Below are 18,789 nucleotides of genomic sequence, written 5' to 3' on the forward strand. Positions count from 1 at the left end.
GTTAAGAATATGGGTTTTAGATTTTTTTTTTGGTACCGGGGATCGAACTTGGGTCCTTGCTCTTGCGAGGCAGGTGCCGGAACCACTGAGCTAAATCCCCGCCCCAGTTTTAGAAGTTTTTAAGCCTGTGCTTATTAATCAGCTGTGCCACTGACAAGTTCTGAAGCTTCAGGCACATTGCTTAACTTCTCTGAATATTAGTCCCTTCATCTTTAACTAGGAAAACATAAATAATATTTTCTGAAGAATAAATGAGTCAATATATGCAAAATTCATTGCAGAATGCCTGAGGAAGTATGCAGCATATTCTTGACTAATGATATTTATTATGAATGTGAAGATGAAATGTGCACATTATAGTCTAGGACTTTGTAGAGTTACTAACCGACAATTTCGGTTCTCTCTACTTCCAGTCATTACATATTTCCCAATTTCTATTAACATTCTCAAATAATTGATTGATTTTCTTTGAAATATAATTCCTCTGTGTTTCAGTAACAATCAACCCTTTTGTAAATTTCACAAGAATTTTAGCTACCAGACTAAATTCTAATGAATAAGTTTCTTGATTCGGGTGAATAAAAACCCAAACCTAATACACTTACCATCTCAAAAGATTCAAATCAAATATTTATTTAATTATTTTTATTAGTCTTAACTTAGAAAGATGAGCACAGAACTATAAGGCATTTTTAAAATACTTCAAAAGAGTTATATTTTGTTTACTTGCTTTAGTTCATTAAAGTGGTTGCATATAAATTATTTAGTTTTCCATTTATGAAAGTACATCCTTTAAAAAAGACCAAAAAAGCTTACTAAACTAGAAAGTGCATTTCTTTACCAAGTTACCTAGGATCTCCATTTTTACAGAGATTTGATTGCGTGGGCTGCTTGCTAGTAGTAGTGAGGTAAGGAACTTATTTCCCCAAATTTCCTGGATGCCTAGCTTGGTTGCAAATATATTTTAAACAAATTGTTATTTGAAAAGAAATCATGGTTCTCTTAAAGAGGACTAGGAGGGGTACAATTGCATTGTAGTAAATTAAATATACATATAAGAGCATCATGAGTGCTCAGTAGGAGATACTATGTGCTAATGTCTGTAAGTTAAAGAATGGACTCCCTGTACTTGTATAAAGTAATCTAATGACTTTGAAAGAGAAATGACTCTCATCAGGTGGCCCCCAATATTGGTAGGTCACAGTTACTCAAAAAGAAGGCTATACTGTGGAAGCTTGTCTGGAGAACATTTTCTTTGTAGGACATCTATTTCAAAGTCATAGAAGTTTGCAACAACAACAATAATAAATGATAGTGTAATCTGACAAAGCTATATGGACTGGAAAGTACATGATTTAAATAGTCAAAAAAAATTTGCTTATTTTTTTGTGTTAATTACTTGGAAGGGTATTTTTCCAGTTTCTCCCCACCTCTTATTCACAAAGTATCTGTACCTTGCAAAGAAAGAGTGATACCCGGATCTATGTCACTGTTCTCCCTATATATCTCTTGTAAACGATTGTAAATTCCATGAAATCATACTTATTTCCTGTTCTTGCTGTACCTAAGTGTCTAGCATGGCACCTGATAGCAAGTAGTCAAATAGATAAATGAATTAATGAAGTAATGGTGTTGAATTGATTCTCCCTGAATATATGGCAATGGGATGGTTTGAAGAAATGCATGGTCATTGCTCATTTCTAATGCTCAGTAAAATTTGCTAGGGAGTTGATACTCTATGAAGTGCAAGAGAGAGGGATGGGACCCTAGAGTACACAAGGTACCAAAGGCCATGGATCCATTTTGCTCATCAATGAGTTTGTGGAAAGCACTAAAAATGCAGAAACAATTCAAGGAGTTGAGATTGATAAATTAGGACCTTGCATGATATTAAATATAATTTAAATCTTTTGAAACTTTGTAATAGAAACAAAGAGCAAGGATCATTTTAAACTTGGAGGATCTATATTTATGTTGAATAATTTCAAACAAATTTTCTTTATGTCATATTTTAAAGATACATTTTATATGGCAAACAGTTAAGTTTTAAATATATAATACATACATGTTTTAATTTTAAATATTGAGTAGATTGAGTCTAAAAATATTAAAATGTGTTACTGCCAGGAACACCACAAAATTAGAAGGAATAAATGAAGACCTAATGAAGCCTGCAGCCTGACCACTACTTTGAGCCCTCCACCATGCAGAGATATGCACAATAGAATCCTAAGGAACCAATAAAGTGGGAGGTGCAACCCAGGTGTGGTGGTGTGCACTTGTAATCCTAGCTACTCAGAAGACAGAGACAAAAGGATCATGAGTTCAAGGCCAGCCTGTGCAACTTAGCCAGACCCTGTCTCAAAATAAAAAAGACAAAAAGAGGCTGAGGTTTACACACCTACAGTATATGAAGCTCTGGGTTCAATTCCCAGTATGGGGCTGGGGAGCTCCTGAAAAGTAGGTCAGATGAAATAAAAAATATATTTATTTTTCAAGGACACGAAAGGATAGGAATCAAGACAACTCATGTGAAAACCTTCATATACAATTGGATAAGCCCTAGAAATAGTGCCTTATCCAGCTGAGCAATTTAAGTACTTCTGCAGATGCAATAGAATTTACAAAGGGGAGGTAAACATTTGGCTTTATGCATTTTGAGATTCTCCTGTTATTTTTGGTTTGCTTGTTTGAGTATGTTTTGGTTTGCTTCTTTGATTATGTTTTTGAATATTGTGCACCTGTGGCTCAAATGGTTACTAGAAAAAATTAAAATTGTGCTGAAAATATCAGAGATGTGATTGAAATACGAATATGGGACTAATTGTGCTATAACAGTCTATGCAATATTACTTAAAGAAACTAGGCCTTTCATTTTGTGACTTATTGAAACCTGTACTGATCTATAATAAAATGATGCCAAGCACAATTTACTCCAGATGTTTTTAATATCTAGTGACCTCAGTGATAAATGATATTCTCACTTATATATGCAATTTCTAAAATAGTAGCAATGTTGTATATGGGTATATGCTTTCTGCTGCTTATATTTATACTATATATTTTATATATCACATATGTTACTATATTTTTATGCTTTATATATATTATTCTTCACTAGAGGGATGAAAATTCCTTGAAAGATGAAAAATTTGAGATCCTATTGTGGTATGAGTTGTAATACTTTACAATTTATAAATGTCCTACACTCACATTTTAAAATTAAAGAATATACATGTGTTAACACATATATATGTTTATATGTTTTAATTAAGACTAAGGTGTAGCTCAGTGGTATGTGTTTGCCTAACAAGTGTAAGGCCCTGGGTTCAATGCCCAGCTCCACAAAATTATATACTGTATATGTAATTAAAACTTTTATTTGAGATAACTGTCACATTTAAAAGTATTATTGTTGTTGTTGTTGTTTTTCTACCGGGGTTGAACTTGCAACCTTGTGCTTGTAAAGCAGGCGCAGTGCCATCGAGCTAAATCTCCAGCTCTTGTTGTTTTGAGATAGGGTCTCACTATGTAGTTCAGGATAGCCTTGAACACACAGTGATCCTCCTGCCTCAGCCTAGTGAGTACTGGGATTACCATGCTTTGCACATTTTAAAATGTAAGTTAAATTTGTTTTTAACTGACACATAGAAACATACAGTTTGTGCATGTTAATTGGTACTATCTATGTTGTGATACATGTTAACATTCTGTAATGCTTAAATTAAGTTACATTTGTACCTCTTCAAACATTTATCACTTCTTTATGGTGAAAACATTGAAAACTGTAATATCTAATTGTTCTGATGAAACTTAGAGATATTTGGAACTATTTCTTGGTTTTCTAGAGTTGAATTTGAGTGAAAGAGACTATTTCTGCTATGCATTACCAAAAGAGGAGGTGCTAGGACACCTGTTGTTGGTTTCTGTCAGGTAAAGAATAAAGTGTTACTGTGACTTTAGTGTTAGCTATTTAGATATAGTTAGTGGTCCTTGGCCATTTTGTCAGTCTGTATGCAGAAATGGAGCCTAAATCATTATCTGTCAACTGCTGTATGTTTATGATGTTCTCAAGTATAGTGCAACAACCAATTGGTTATTGGATCATGAGCCTTAATGTTCTCTCTTATTTGAGAGAGTTAAAGGGCACCAAGCTAAGTGTCTTGGAAGGGGATCTGAGGGTGACCTAAGAATGGAAGCCCCCCAAATAATGTAAAAGTAAGAGATTCTGAGATTTTTTCGCAAGTTGTTTAATGGAGTTTCAAATATATTAGAATATTTTTCTCATTCATTCAGCCCCTTGTTGTACTAAAACAAACGTGCTAAATTACTCTAAGATGGTAAATCTATACTTTAACTTCTTTATTTCATCCTTAATGACTCCTGAACTACATATCTAAAGTCTGACAGTTTCCAAATTATTATATTTTCAAAGGAGCTCTAGCAAGGCCTGGTGGCACATGCCTGTAATCCCAACACTTTGGGAGGTTGAGGCAAGAAAATTGTTCAACCTGAACAATTCAGTCTTAGCAAAATCCCATCTCAAAGTAAAAAATAAAAAGGGTTGAAGATATATGTAGCTCAGTGTGAGGGCCCTGGGTTCAATTCTAAATATCAAAAAAGGTATAGTAAATCAATGATATATGATCACTTTCATTAGAAATTTCATGATGTAATTATATTCCCATTTGCAGGTCTCAGTTTGACATCTCCTAAATTTAATGCTGTTAGTTTCTTTGAAGGAAAAAATTTTTTAAGTGAAAGTAGAGCCCAAATGAAAATCCTACCTATTATCATAACAGATCTTCCCAGAAATTTGAAGTGAGCAGCAGTTTCAAGGGAGGAAGAAAATTATAGCAATAGCATAGCAAATATAGCAATAACAGTATTTTTAAACTAGAGACTTGAGTTTATTGTCAAAGTACATGACTGCAAAAAAAAAAAAAAAAAGAACAGTCTTTACACTTTTAGAAGAATGAGAATATTCATTAGATGAGCCTCAATTTTTCTGTTTATAAGGTAGGATTTTGAGAATGTAAAATGATACAACTGTTAGGGTCCTGACCTATTGTATGCTCAAACTCCAATGAAATCTTGTTTATTCTTCAAAATGTAGCCAGTCTCATCATCTCTGTGAAGTCCTGCTAAACTGTATGACTATGCTGTCCTCCAGTCATGCCATATATCCTCAATCTCATTATTTCCCAATCTGCTATGTAAGAATCTTTCAGTATGGCTAAAACTGGATGTGTCAGTGTTTTGATTGTGTGGATTGCCATTTCTTTTGTTGGTATTTATTTGCATTTGTCTCTCTGACAAAGAGAGACATGGCTGAATGTCTCTGTTATCTAGTGTAGTGCTTAAGAATGTAGTTCTTAAAGCCAGACAGACTCAGATTGAAAGCCTTGTTTTCAACCTGGATGTGGTTGAAACAGGAGTATCTCTTGAGCCCAAGAGTTGGAGACCAATCTGAGCAGCACAGCAAGAATCCATGTCAAAATTCAATCAAGGGCCGGGGATTTAGCTCAGTGGTTCCTTCTCCTGTCCCCCGCAAACACAAGGGCCCGAGTTCCATCCTTGATACCAAAAAAACCCCCATTCTTCTTGACTACTATAACTTGACAGTAAGTCCTAAATTTAAGTATGAATTCTTCAATTTTGCTTTTTTAAAAAAAATTTTTGAGTATTGTAGTTTATTTGCCTTTCCACAAAAATTCTAGAATTAACTTGTTGATTTTTGCCATTTGCCATTTTAACTTCATTTTCCAATTTCTATTGCTAATTTATATAAACATAATTTATTTGTGTATATAAGCTTTGTATTTTATGAACTTAATAAACTCACTTCTGAGTTGATCTTAGTTATCTTTGTGCTTGAAGTTTTTAAAGTTTTTACAATTTCTTCTTTTTCTCTATTGAGTTTCCATATTTCCACTAATTTTTGTTCACTCCTACATGGAATATTGTTACAAACAACATTCATATGAATAACTATATATATATATATATATGAATATATATATATGGCTTTTATCAGAAGTTTATTACCCAGGGTAAATTTATACAAATTAAAATGTAAATGGACACAGAGTTTGGCTTAGTATTGTCAAATTTCCTTTTGTAATAGTTGCATCAATTGACTTTACCACAAGCAATACATGAATGTCTATTTCCATGCCCTTGACATTATATGAGGTCAAGCTATACAGTATGTTGCGATTATTTTCTGTAGGTTTATTTGTTTTTGAACTTTGCTCTTGGTGGTTTTGCCATGTGCTGTTGTTTCTATTGTTATTATTGCTATGTCAAAGATTTCATTCTTTTATTTTACTACATCTGTCTTTTGGGGAGTGTTTTAAGGTTTTTCTCAGATGGGTTTGATACATCTCTTTATTCATATGTTCTGTTTTTCTTGTTATTTTAATTTTATTTTTGTGGTACTAGGGATGGAACCCAGGCCCTTACACAAACTAGCCATGTACTCTACCACTGAGCTACACCCAATTTTTTTCTTGCTATTTTAAATGTGTTAATTTTCATATAACTGAATATTTTTGTTATAATGCTACTGACTTTTGCAAGATAATGTAATCTTATGGAATAATTTATTTTTATAATTTTATATTTCATAGTTTCATACTTTTTTTAAGTGTAAGGTGTATTGGAGGGTTGGGAATGTAGCTTAGAGGTAGAGCATGTGCTAAGCATGTGCAAGGTCCTGGGTTCAGTCTCCAGTACCACCAAAATATACATCTACATACATATATATGTTCTTTTCCTAACATCTTCCAATCCACTGACAGGCCCTGGCATCACCATTCTTTTTCTTTCTATGAGTTTGGCTTTTTCAGATCAATATAACATTGGATTCTACTTGCCAGTATTTTATAAAGTATTTTTATATTAATACTCATAAGTGATGTCAATCTATACTTCTTTATATGTTTATTGTACTGTCTTTAGTTTACATATTAAAGTTATGCTTAATTCATATAAGAATCAGGGTGTTTTCCATTGTTTTCAATGCTATGAAACCTTCAATGGAACATTCTGACTTTTTAAAAATGCTACTGGAAATTGAACCCAGGAAGTACTGAGCTAATCCTGGGCCTTTCTATTTTAAAATTTTCATACAGGGCCTCACTAAGTTGCCCAGGATGGCCTCAAACTTGCTATCATAACTTGGTTTAGCCTCCTGAATAGGTGGGATTACCAGTGTACACCACCATGCTTGGTTGTATATCTGATTTTTAAAGGTCTTGCAGAATTGCTCAGTAAAACTATTTTGAGTATGGGGTTTTTTTTGGTAGAGTAGTTTCCTTGATAACTTTATTTCTTTTGCTGAAATTGGTTTGTTTCTTTCTGTATCTAAAGGGATCAATTTTATTAACCTGGATTCTCCTAAGAAATTATGTTTTTCTTCTTATGCTTTCAAGAGAAATGTATATAAATCTAAAAAGTAATCTTATAATTAATTTTGTTTTAATGGTTATTTCTCCTGTCCTTTCTTATTTTATATATTTGTGCTCCTTCACTTTTCCTTGTTTAAATTGGCTAGTGTTTTTCTATTTTTTTAAAAAATCTTCCTTTGAAAAAACATTTCAATTTTTAAATGTAGATATATTATTCTTCTGTCCTCAGTGCTATCAACTACTTCTATTTTTATTGCCTTATTTGTGCTTTCTTTCATTTATTTTTTATTTTCTTTTATTTATTTTTATAGTTCTCAAAATTTGCTTGCTGGGAAATATTTGTATATTTTAATTTTTATTAATAAATGTGATTAGGTCTAGGAATTTTGCTGATTACTGTATTCTATGTTCTATAAATTTTAATAGAAGTGTTTATGGTACTACATTTTAAAAGAAAATTTGCAATTTCTGTTTGCATTTTTCTTTTTGACTAAGAGTTCTTTAAAATTTTGTAATTTCAAGATGAAATTGTTTTAAAATTGTTGTTTATACTTTCTAATACATTGTATTGTTATCAGAAAGTGTTTTTGTAATAGTTCTACTTTTCTCATATTTTCTTTGTAACTTAATACATGATTCATGTTTGTGAATGCTTCATGTCCACTTAAGATATACTTTCTATGAGTGTGAAGTTCAATATGCACCAAAAGATCTATATTCTTATTTATTATTATCCAGTCTTTTTTGTACTAAGTGTGATGTATTAAACTTCTCATTACTAGAATTACTAGAATATGTCATTCCATCTTTTTGAGTTTTTGCTTTATGAAAGTCTTTATTGCAATATCAAATGCATAGATATTCTTCAGTATTCTATCTTCATTGTTATTGTGGCTTTTATCGTTAATATACTTCCTTCTTGCCAAACACAGTGGTACTCTCATAACTACAGCATTCAGGATGCTAAAGAAGGAGGATCATGAGTTCAAGACCAGCCTGGGCTGGGCTACATAGTGAGATCTGTCTCAAAAACAAAAAACAAAACAAAACAAAAAACAAAACAAAACAAACAAACAAATAAAAATCTTTTTTATTCTTAATGTTTTAAGGATTTCTTTTGTATACAGGTTACAGTTGGGTCTTGATTTGTAAGTCAAACTGAAAATTTATTGTTGTTTTTAATAGTGTGGTAGGCATATTTAATTTTATTGCCATTAATGTTATATTAGATTTCAATTCTGTCATATTACAACAGGATTAGTAAGATAAGAGTTAAGATTCCATGTCGTTATATTGTATACCTAAAATGTACTAATGATTAGAATGAATAATCGATAATGCAAAATAGGAAGAAAAGGTCCAAAGGGGTAGGGGTAGTGGGAGGGGCAGGGGAAAGGAAAGAAGGGAAAGGAAAAATGATGAGAAATGGAAAAAATGGAAATAAAGTCTTTGTAAATAGGGAAGGGTGGAGGGGGTGAAGGGAGGGCTAGGAATGGGGAAAACATAAGAACCAAGATGCATCATGTAAAGGTACAAGTTCCCAATGAGAAATGTAATTGTGTTGTATACCTAAAATGTACCAATAAAAGAATTCAGGAAAAAAAAAAAAGGAGTTAAGATTCTATTAATCAGTAAAGACAGTGGCCCCAAAATAAAGTCAAGAAACCCATAATGGAGTGCCCTAAGTCAAAGCCCTACAGAGATCTTACATAAACATCTGCCAGGTATCCTTAGGCTGTCTGTGATCTCTCCAGAGCATAATCAGGCAGGCCATTGGCTCAAGGGCGCATGGGCTCAGCATGGACACTGCATGAACACTGCATAGATTGAACCCCTCAAAATATGTAGACTCCTATAAGGTAGGGTAGAGATTATATGTTTACACAATGGCCTAAGCTCACTTCAAAATCACTTAAAAACTCCTAGACAAAGAGCCCTTCTTGGGTTTCCTACTTAGAACTCCTTCCAGGTGAGTGGGAGCTTTACTTCTTTGCTCTTATCTTTTGCTTTCTTATCTTTATATCTTTTAAACAAATTTGCTTGCACTCTACCTCCTCCATCCTGTGGTTTCATTCTTGGTTCACAAACCTGTTGATCTGGTAACAATATCATATCATAGTATAATATTAATTACATTGTGTTTTGTTTTATTTTCCTTTCTCCTGTGAAGGGTTTTGGATCTTTTACTAATTACATTTCTTTTGGTATTTAAGAAGTTTTTTTTTTTGTTGTTCTGGTAGTTAACTTTACATTCCTAATTACGTTAGATCAATTTTTTCTTATTAACTCTTATGTTCTGGTTTGAAAGATGTCAGTGGTATTATTAATTTCAATCTTTTTTAAAATAAAAAAATCAATTATATTCTTATTCAGGTTACTACTTCAAAGTACTTTTAAATGCCTTAAATATGTTTGTTTGAAGATATTTATTTCATTTGAAGTGTTTTATTATACTTTGTTCATTTATTTGTAGAAATTTTCATCAAATATCCTCTTTTGATATTCATATTCTGATTTTTTTGTTAAGCATAACATTTATTGGTACCTTTTAGATATACATAATGATAATATTCATCATAGGGAATTTGTACCTGTACATGATAATCTGATTTTTTTTAATGGTAGCTTGGGGTGGATGAAGAATGGTTGCATCTCTGAATTTCTTTAAACACAGCTGAAAGTTGGTGAGTAGTGTTCAAGATTTCAAACTGAAGAGCACCTCTTCTTTCCATGTATTATAGTGCTGTTTCATTACTAGGGGACTTTGGGGTGATGGTGGGAGGTGGGAGGCGGAAAAATGATGGGTCTTTAAAGGTTGACATTTTTTCTCTTGTAAGTTGATACATTTTCTACTCTTGTTTCTTCTTCCTTTCACTGTGCATTTTATTCAAGTTATTTCTTTTCCTCCTTTTTACCCCTTTCTACTTCTGAATTGCTTTTCCAAGGCTTCTTCTTTTCTTCTCTTCCTCTCCTCCTCCTCCCTCTTCCTCCTCCTCCTCCTCCTCCTAGAAATTGAACCCCTTCACACTGACCTAAATCCCCAGTCCTTTTTATTTTAGAATCTCTCAGAGTCTCTAAATTGCCCAGTCTGGGCTTGAATTTGTCATCGTGCTGCCTCAGCCTCCCAGAATGCTAGGATTACAGGCCTGCACCAGCATGTTTGGATCAAGACTGCCTTCTTATGCTTTATGCCTACTTTTAAGTTCCTAACAAAAAGCCTGATCTTTGAGAGAAAAATTTCAGTCTTTTCATACTTGAAATAGACTTTGTTTCTTGTAGGGATTTTAGACCTATCTTATGTTTCCTAACAGCTTTTCTTTTGCCTCTGTCCTGTACTTTTTTCTGGACTATCCTTATTCTGCATCACAGCATTCAGTGGGAGGCTCCATGATGGATCAAGATTTCTTATTCATTTGGGTACTTAAAGATAATTTGGAATTTGAATGTTCTCCAGACTTGGTGGTACTGTGTGTTTTATTTTTTGTTGTCCTTTTCTTTATGTCTTTTGCATGTGGAGTGGAGGGTAGATGTTTTAGGCAATTTGAATTATTTTTAATGTCATTATTTTAAAAAGCAGAAGGTGGCAAAATGAACCAGACATCACAGGACAAAGTGTATTTTCTAAATCACAGGCTCACTTTATTTTAGTAACCTTTTCTTACTTAATTTTGGAGCTCTAGAGTGGCAAAATGCCCACTGACCAGGTAAAATACTGATACTTTGAGATTAATGGATCATTGAAACTCAATAAAGATAGGAAAAGCATATTTTCTAAGAGCATTTTATAAAAGAACAAATAAGATAATGTATTGCCACAGTATATTCTGTATATTTAGCAGCTAATTAATTTTTAAGTTTCATGAGACATTTTCTAGGTCCATTGAAGTTCTTTTAGGATTTAGAAACTAGATACACTTTCAATAATATTCTTTTTGGTATGATTCCATTATACACTGCAAGGGACTGGAAGCCTATTTTACTTTTTTGTGAGATGACCATATTAGCAATTAAATTCAAGCTGGGCTCTCCAACTTTCCAGAAAGATAGTTGTAGAGAGCCGAGCCACAGGCCAAGGCAGCAGTAAGATTCCTGGAGTCCAGAGGTTCAAGACCAGCCTGGAAAACATAGCAAGACCTTGTCTCAAAAAAAAAAAAAAAAAAAGAAATTAACAAATTTAAAAAAGGATACTTAATAGAACTGTATGTTATTTTGATTGTTTATCATAATTATAAGCCTAAAACAAAGCAGGTTAAAATGAACAGAAAAGATGGAAAAAAATCAAATGAAAAATTTGAAACCTACCTAAAATTAATGTAGTGAAACATTTAATGCCTGAACTTTTATGCTAATGATGTGAACTTGAACTTATGTACTTAGTAATTAATTTTGTCTCCTTTGTAAAAACATGTCTTTTAGATTCCATGAAGAAGAATAGCTATTATTAAGTTCTTGTTTTGCGCCAACCACTTAGTTTGTCAATATTAAAAAAGATTATTTAGGGCTGGGGTTGTAGTTCAGTGGTAGAGTACTTCCCTAGCATGCATGAGGCCCTGGGTTCCATGCTCAGCAAACCTCCCTCCAACAGCAAAAACAAAAGACTACTTAAAATGTATTTATTAAAGAAGATGAGCTGGGCATGGTAATGCATACCTGTAATCCCAGCACTTGGGAGGCTGAATTAGGAGGAGTGTCTCAAATCTGAAGCCAGCCTGAACTACACACCAAAACACTGTCTCAAAAATAGCCCCCCAAATTAGAATGGTTTTACTTTTTGGTAGTAGAGATGGTTCGTATACTTCCCAGAATATGTGCATGAGGGATATTCTGTCACTGTTTCATTCTGTGTAACTAGTAATTCCTTATATATAAATGACACTGAAGAATAAAGCATTTATGTATAATTTTAACATATTATGCCTATTTTCCTTTTTGAAAACTCTGCTACTGATTTATATAATAAATCTAGACATACAACCAATTCATTCTGTCACATAATTTGCTTTTTTCTTCACTTTCCAAATGCTATAGGTAAAATAATAAAGTTTGTATTTACTATGACATCTGGCTCAAATTCACAGTAGAATGTGAGATTGAGAAGCTGAAAGAATTGTACTTACCATAAAGAATCGCAAGCAGAGAAAGTGGCATGACAAGTAGTCCCACTAGCATATCAGCAATGGCTAGGGACATTAAGAAATAATTGGTGGCATTGTGCAGTTTCTTTTCCATGCTTACTGCCATGATAACAAGTATGTTGCCACCTATTGTCATGATTATTATGCTGACGATTGAAAGTGCTGGCCAATTTTGTACCCCGTCTGGAAATTTAAAGCGTCCACCATGAGAGGTATTGAAAATGTCAGTTACCATAGCTGCTACTGGACTCACAGAAATATCAAATTGCCAAACCAACAGGCCAATTAGGTGCACACTGAAAATTAAGAAGAAAAAGAGAAAAACCAATCAGATACCTATAATATCACTTCTGCACAATATATTGCTTATACAAAACAATTGCCTCTCCTTCAAAAACCATCATCGTCATCATCATCCTCATCTCGATCACTATTTTTACTCTCCTAATTAAACCTCAGTATTTCTCTCTAAACTTATATTGTCTGATTATTACAAATTACGCATGTACTTTGTTGAAATACATGTATAATCTCATTTGATTTATATGACACCACATAAACTCAGTATTGATTTATGTCCATTACATAGATTGAGCAGACTCATGTTAAAAGAGGTTAAATAATTTTCTTATGTCAGTATGTGGCAGGGCCAGGGTCCATACTAGAGTCTCACTGATTTCGAGGATTATGCTCTAAACTTATACTGCAACCCCAAACCACAGTATGTTCAATTTGTCGTGCTGGTTTATTCTTGACACTTCAAAATATTAATTTCTTTGAGATACCCTTTGAGACAGCAGACAAGAGAATGTAGATTTTCTTAAATGATCCAGTAGCCTGACAAGAAAATTAGAAGTTGCCTTCTTTTGATCCAAAGCTAGGAAAAAATAACTTACCATCCAGTCACCTTCATGAAAGTGGCAGAGTGGGTTTTGACAACAGTATGTACTCATTTCTTTTTAGAACTCTTCCTACCTTCTCACATTTGCAAAGTGACTTTATAGTGGTTAACAACTTTTTATGTTCTTTTTCTTTCTGGTGCTGGGGGTCATACCCAGAGCATTGCATGTGCTAAGCAAGTGCACTCAGCAACTATGCTCCAAGGCCCAATTTCCTGTCTTGGGCTTTACATTTTCCATCTATTTGACAGTTTCCTCATTTGTGTCCCATGTTTTCAGGGTCTGCTCTAGGCTAGGTAATGATTTGTGGTGATGATTAATACCTGTGGGTGTATTACATTTTATGAACTAGGAACTAAATCTCTTCAGTCAATTAAAATGTACTTATTGGTATTTAGGCAGATTTTTCTAGTAGGACTTTCAGGCTAGGTGGCAGTCTAATGGAAAAGACATGGACACGGTTGACTTTGTACATTCCAATTTCCCCTGATGGTGATAGGAGATTTGTTCAAGTTACATAAATAAGTGTTCTTTCAAAGGATACGTAAACTGTCTAATAAAACTAGCATACTTATTTTCATTAATCAAATAGCTAAGACAACCTGATTTCAAAGTTAAACAAAAGTATTTTACGATTGCTGAATACTAACTTATGTATTTCGTAATTTGCCAAAAAATTCCTTATTTTTTTTCAAGATGATTACCTATACAGAACTGGGCTCAGATAATTACTTAACTTTATATTTTAATTTACTGTACTTTAGTTTAGTTTAGCTTAGTGCTGAGGATTGAACCCAGGGCCTTGTGCATGCTAAGCACACAATTTACCCCTCAATCCCTTCAGACAGTAATTCTAGGATCTTTTCCAGGGTCTCCTGTGGCCTCATTGATAAGAGATTTGTACTGCTGTGTTAAAAAAAATTCTCATGTAAATTACCTGATGATCATCTAATTTATTCCCACAGGATTTAATGCTCAAATAATTATAGCTGTGTTTCAATTATCAGTTGCAGACCAATGAATATATTTATCTTTCAGGCCAGGGAATAAGATCCTAGGAAAATATGCAGGCTAACTTTCACATTTTTTCTTTTCTTTTTTTTCCTCCCCAGTCCTGGGGGTCAAACTCAGGACCTTATGCTTGTGAGGCAGATGCTGCACCACTGAGCTGAATCCCCAGCCCCTAACTTCACACTTTTAAAATAAATTATGAGAATATCTAAATTTTTTCATGTCTTTAAAAGTTGTAGAGGAATTCAGGGTAAAATCGTGCATAATGAAAATATACATGAAAACTTATGTCTAATTATAAATTTTATACTTCAATTATCTCAGGATTTTATGGTAGAAAAACACTTCCAGTAATTATCTGTCTCTATCTGGCCAGAAATATATATATATATATATTTCATACTAAAGCATCCACGAAACAAATACTGAATTGCTGAGGAGTCCTGTAGAATCCAAATATATCTTTGTGAATTACAGAATAAAGTAATGATGCTGGGATAGATTTTGAAAGAATATTTACTTCAGTTTCCTGCCTTTAATTAAATTCAGTTTAATTAAGTCTTACTGAGTATTATTTATTGTCAAGGTTTTTATAATTTTTGTTGCACATCAATCCTATGTACACAGTTTTATAATCAAGAATTGGCTGTATTTAATTAAACCTAACATTTAATACTCATGTGCTCACTGAAATATATAAAGTCTTTTTACAAATACAGAGTAATTAAGAACTTGCTCTTGGTCTTTACTCATACATTAAGTGTTATTAAGTCCACTGGAACCTCATAAAATATGTACATGAAAATCATAATTTCTCTTTGGACAATGCAAACAATTTGCTCACTGAATTTTAAAGAAAATATAATTTTACATTCTAAGTATATAAAATGATAATTTAAACTAAAAATTTGAGTCCATTTTAATCTACTGAGGTTTTGCATTGACATATGACGATGGGTATTTATAGAAGAGACAAATTGTCCCTTGCTTCTCCTGTAGAATGGAAAAAACTATATAGATTTCTTAATTTCATAGTAGAATATGTTGATGTCTTCAACACAGCCCTACATCATATTACAGAGGATCCAATGTTGGCACACTGTACTAGGCTGTAAACAATTTCCTGAGTGAGCTCCTTTTCAAGACTCACAGAGAAGATTACATGCAGGAGCAAAGAGAGTCAGGTGCTTTCAACTGTATTTATCAGAGTTCACAAAGCTTTGAATCTCTTTTCCTATGCCCCATCCCTCCAAGAGTAGATTTAGATTAGATCAAACTTAGAATCCCTTAGTTCTTCAATCTGATTCTATAGTTACCCCTTTTCTGTTGCATTCTGCTGATTTCAGCTAGTAGGTCGTTATATCAAGACATCTCAGAATGGTATTGTTTTCTTCTGTCTACCAACACCCACCAACCCTTACACCTAACTTCTGGCCTTTTTTTTTTTTTTTACAATATCCATTATTCTTCGTAAAGTCAGAGGCTTATTGAGACTTATTATCTTCCCAGTTCAGGTCACATTAAAAAAAAAAAGGAAGGAACCTTTCTCCGTTTTAAGTTTTACCCAAACAGAAAACAACTATGAGAATTGGGCTTATTTGAATTCAGGGTATTAACATCATATTATTTGTTTGAGTGCATAACCTGAAATGTTTAGTTCAAATCCAAATTATTTTCCCGACTTATTATTTTGAAATAGGAAACATCTATAATATTAATCTTTTGAGATGTGAGTCATTTATGCAGTTAGAGGCAGATATACCTGAATGGTCATATAGGAGCATTGTGAACACCTTTAAGCAAGTTACCATAAAAATTATCTTTTCATTAAAATAATAAGTAATAACATCCTTACAGGAATGAATGCACCGCGTTCCTTAGGTTCACCATGATTGCTTCAGTGTTAAGCAACCAAAGTTTAAAATTGAGAAGAGAAAATTAACAGATTGAATTTATCGTATCATTCATTCTGGGGAGAGAAAAAAAGAAAAGAAAAAGAAAATTAGTTAAAAGTGCAAATAACTTGCATAATAACCAATTTAATAAATGTAAATGCCTTTAGTGATAAGAAACAGGCAATATTTAATTTAGCACACAGGTAAGCATGTTATATTGTGGCAGTAATAAAAATAGCAAAGAAACAAATTTTTCATTTTTTAGCCAATGTACAACCATCATAATTTCTCTAAAATTGCTTGCATAAACTTATTTATAGGGGATTGTACTAAATATCTCCCTGTTGCCATACACATCCCTTCAAATCAATGTTTTAGAAAAGAAATTAAGAACATATCCTTCTTAATTTGCAAACCATTGGAAGAAATTATATAATCTAATAATTATCATGCCCAAAATAAAAAGATTTCATCTTATAGTAACATGGAAAACTAAAACAATTTTAATAAAATGAACATATTTTGCATATTTTTAGTTTTCTTTTTCTTCAAAGTATAGCAATATGCATGTACATAGCAATCTTTTTTTTTTTTTGGGTACCAGGGATTGAACTCAAGGTCCTTGTGCTTGCAAGGCAGGCGACAGAACCACTGAGCTAAATCTCCGGCCCATAGCAATCTATTTATACCTTTGCCTTAACCAACAATATACTCCAGAGGGCAGCAACAGCAGGTTTATAATAAAACAAGCAAATTGATGAAGTTTACTCTTTTAAATATAGCAACCACTCCATGTAGTAACTAGTTAGTAGCCAATAGATAGTATTTTATAGTCAGAGTGTATGGAGTAATAATGAAAATTGCCTACAAAAAATCAGTAGCACAAAATGTGGATTAAGAGGTGACAATACATCCTCTAAGGTACTACCTTAAGAAGTAAACATGAAATTTGAATGACTTATCAAAGAATTTCAGAATAAACACTTTGTATTTTTATAGGCTATTTTCAAAGTTATTTATTGTGTCACAAAGCCCAACTGAATATTTATATGGTGGATTATTCTTCACTCAGTACTCACTATCTTCAGTATGTTTATGTGCTGGTCAAGAATAGACTGGATCAAATTTGCTAAGAATGTCTGTATCTCTCATTGTGGAAATACATCTTTATGGAGTGGAACATGTCACTATTTATCTTAACATTGACACTGAAGAACTATACAGTGTAGATTCTAGTAACTAAGGTAAAGATCCTTTGGTCTTTCTACTTAGAGACCCTTGCTGGGAATAGAGTATTTAGGCTTCTCTGTTCTCTATTTTGCTTTTTCTATATTTTCTATTTAGCTTTTTGGTTACTTTTCTCCCATGCTAAACATCTAACCATATTCACTTCTGGGGTTATAAGACAATTCCAAGAATCAGGTTTGTGATGCTCTGAAGTTTGCTCATATTGGGTTGTCAATGAGAAGAATCTGAAAATGATCAAGATGTGATGTGTACATGTACCAATTTCCCAAGATGAATGTAATTATTATGTATCACAAATATATACTAGTAATTAAAAATAGAAAATTAAAAGAAGTATTTAGGGATATCTATGTGTGTGTGTGTGAGAGAGAGAGAACTACATAGCTTAAGAATATGGCATAATATTGAAAGATGATCCACTTTTTCTAGTTTGTAAATATTTTCAAGGAATATGATAATGAAAATCTGTCTTGATAATTTTTCTTTAGAAATTTGGAAGTAAAATTTCACAAGAACAAATTGTATTTCTGTTTCCTATCTCATTTAAGCACCATTTGTCTAGTTACCCAAGCTATCAATTTATTATTTTCTCTTTTTATTCTCAACTTTCACTATTAAGTTCTATTAGTACTATGCACACAAAAGTGTATCACCAAATCATACCCTTATCACAATAATACATAAAATATGGCCTCCTGGGAACTAAAAATATTTTATGGAAGAGTGATATCAGCCAGACTGCTAGGTCACAAGATCCTGCCAGATAACACATAATCCTTTTACCCGGGAGGTCTGGAAATAAATGACAGGAAAAAATATAAAAGAGATCAATGAATATCAATATCCTTTTTTTTTCTTCTTCTTAGTCCTCAATAAATATCAAAATCCTTCCCTTTTCCTATGATAAAAGAAGCCATGATAAGACTTTCAATACTTATTTTGCCAAGTATCCAAGATTAGTATAATTTTAAAGATTTAAAGAAAGGGTAAAATACACTGTACTCCAATAAATTGTAACATAAAAATTGGAATTGTATTTGTCATAGCAAGATACAGTGATCATCTTATTAAACACTCTATTATCCACATTGTCAGCCATTATTATAACTCAAAATATTATATTCTCTTAACAATTCACTGGGTCAAGGCTTTCATTCATTTTTTTAAGTTCTCATGTCATTGAGAACAA

The 18,789-nt window shown here is 32.8% G+C and overlaps 1 protein-coding gene across 2 annotated transcripts in view; it reads right to left on the minus strand.

The window, feature by feature from the left end:
• The window catches only part of Htr2c (5-hydroxytryptamine receptor 2C), a 259,004-nt gene that overhangs the window by 100,337 nt on the left and 139,878 nt on the right, over window positions 1–18,789 (minus strand). For both annotated transcript variants that reach the window (XM_004874795.3, XM_087199900.1), the window contains exons 3-4: window positions 16,313–16,426; window positions 12,530–12,843 (exon numbers count right to left, since the gene is read on the minus strand). In XM_004874795.3, coding sequence (XP_004874852.1) covers window positions 12,530–12,843; window positions 16,313–16,347 — 349 coding nt within the window. In that variant the 5' untranslated portion in view covers window positions 16,348–16,426. The remainder of the gene's footprint in view (window positions 1–12,529; window positions 12,844–16,312; window positions 16,427–18,789) is intronic.

The sequence above is a fragment of the Heterocephalus glaber genome, unplaced genomic scaffold (assembly GCF_053883595.1).
Source record: "Heterocephalus glaber isolate CG9 unplaced genomic scaffold, H.glaber_assembly_v1.0 deba00001732, whole genome shotgun sequence".
NCBI classification, from domain to species: Eukaryota; Metazoa; Chordata; class Mammalia; order Rodentia; family Bathyergidae; genus Heterocephalus; species Heterocephalus glaber.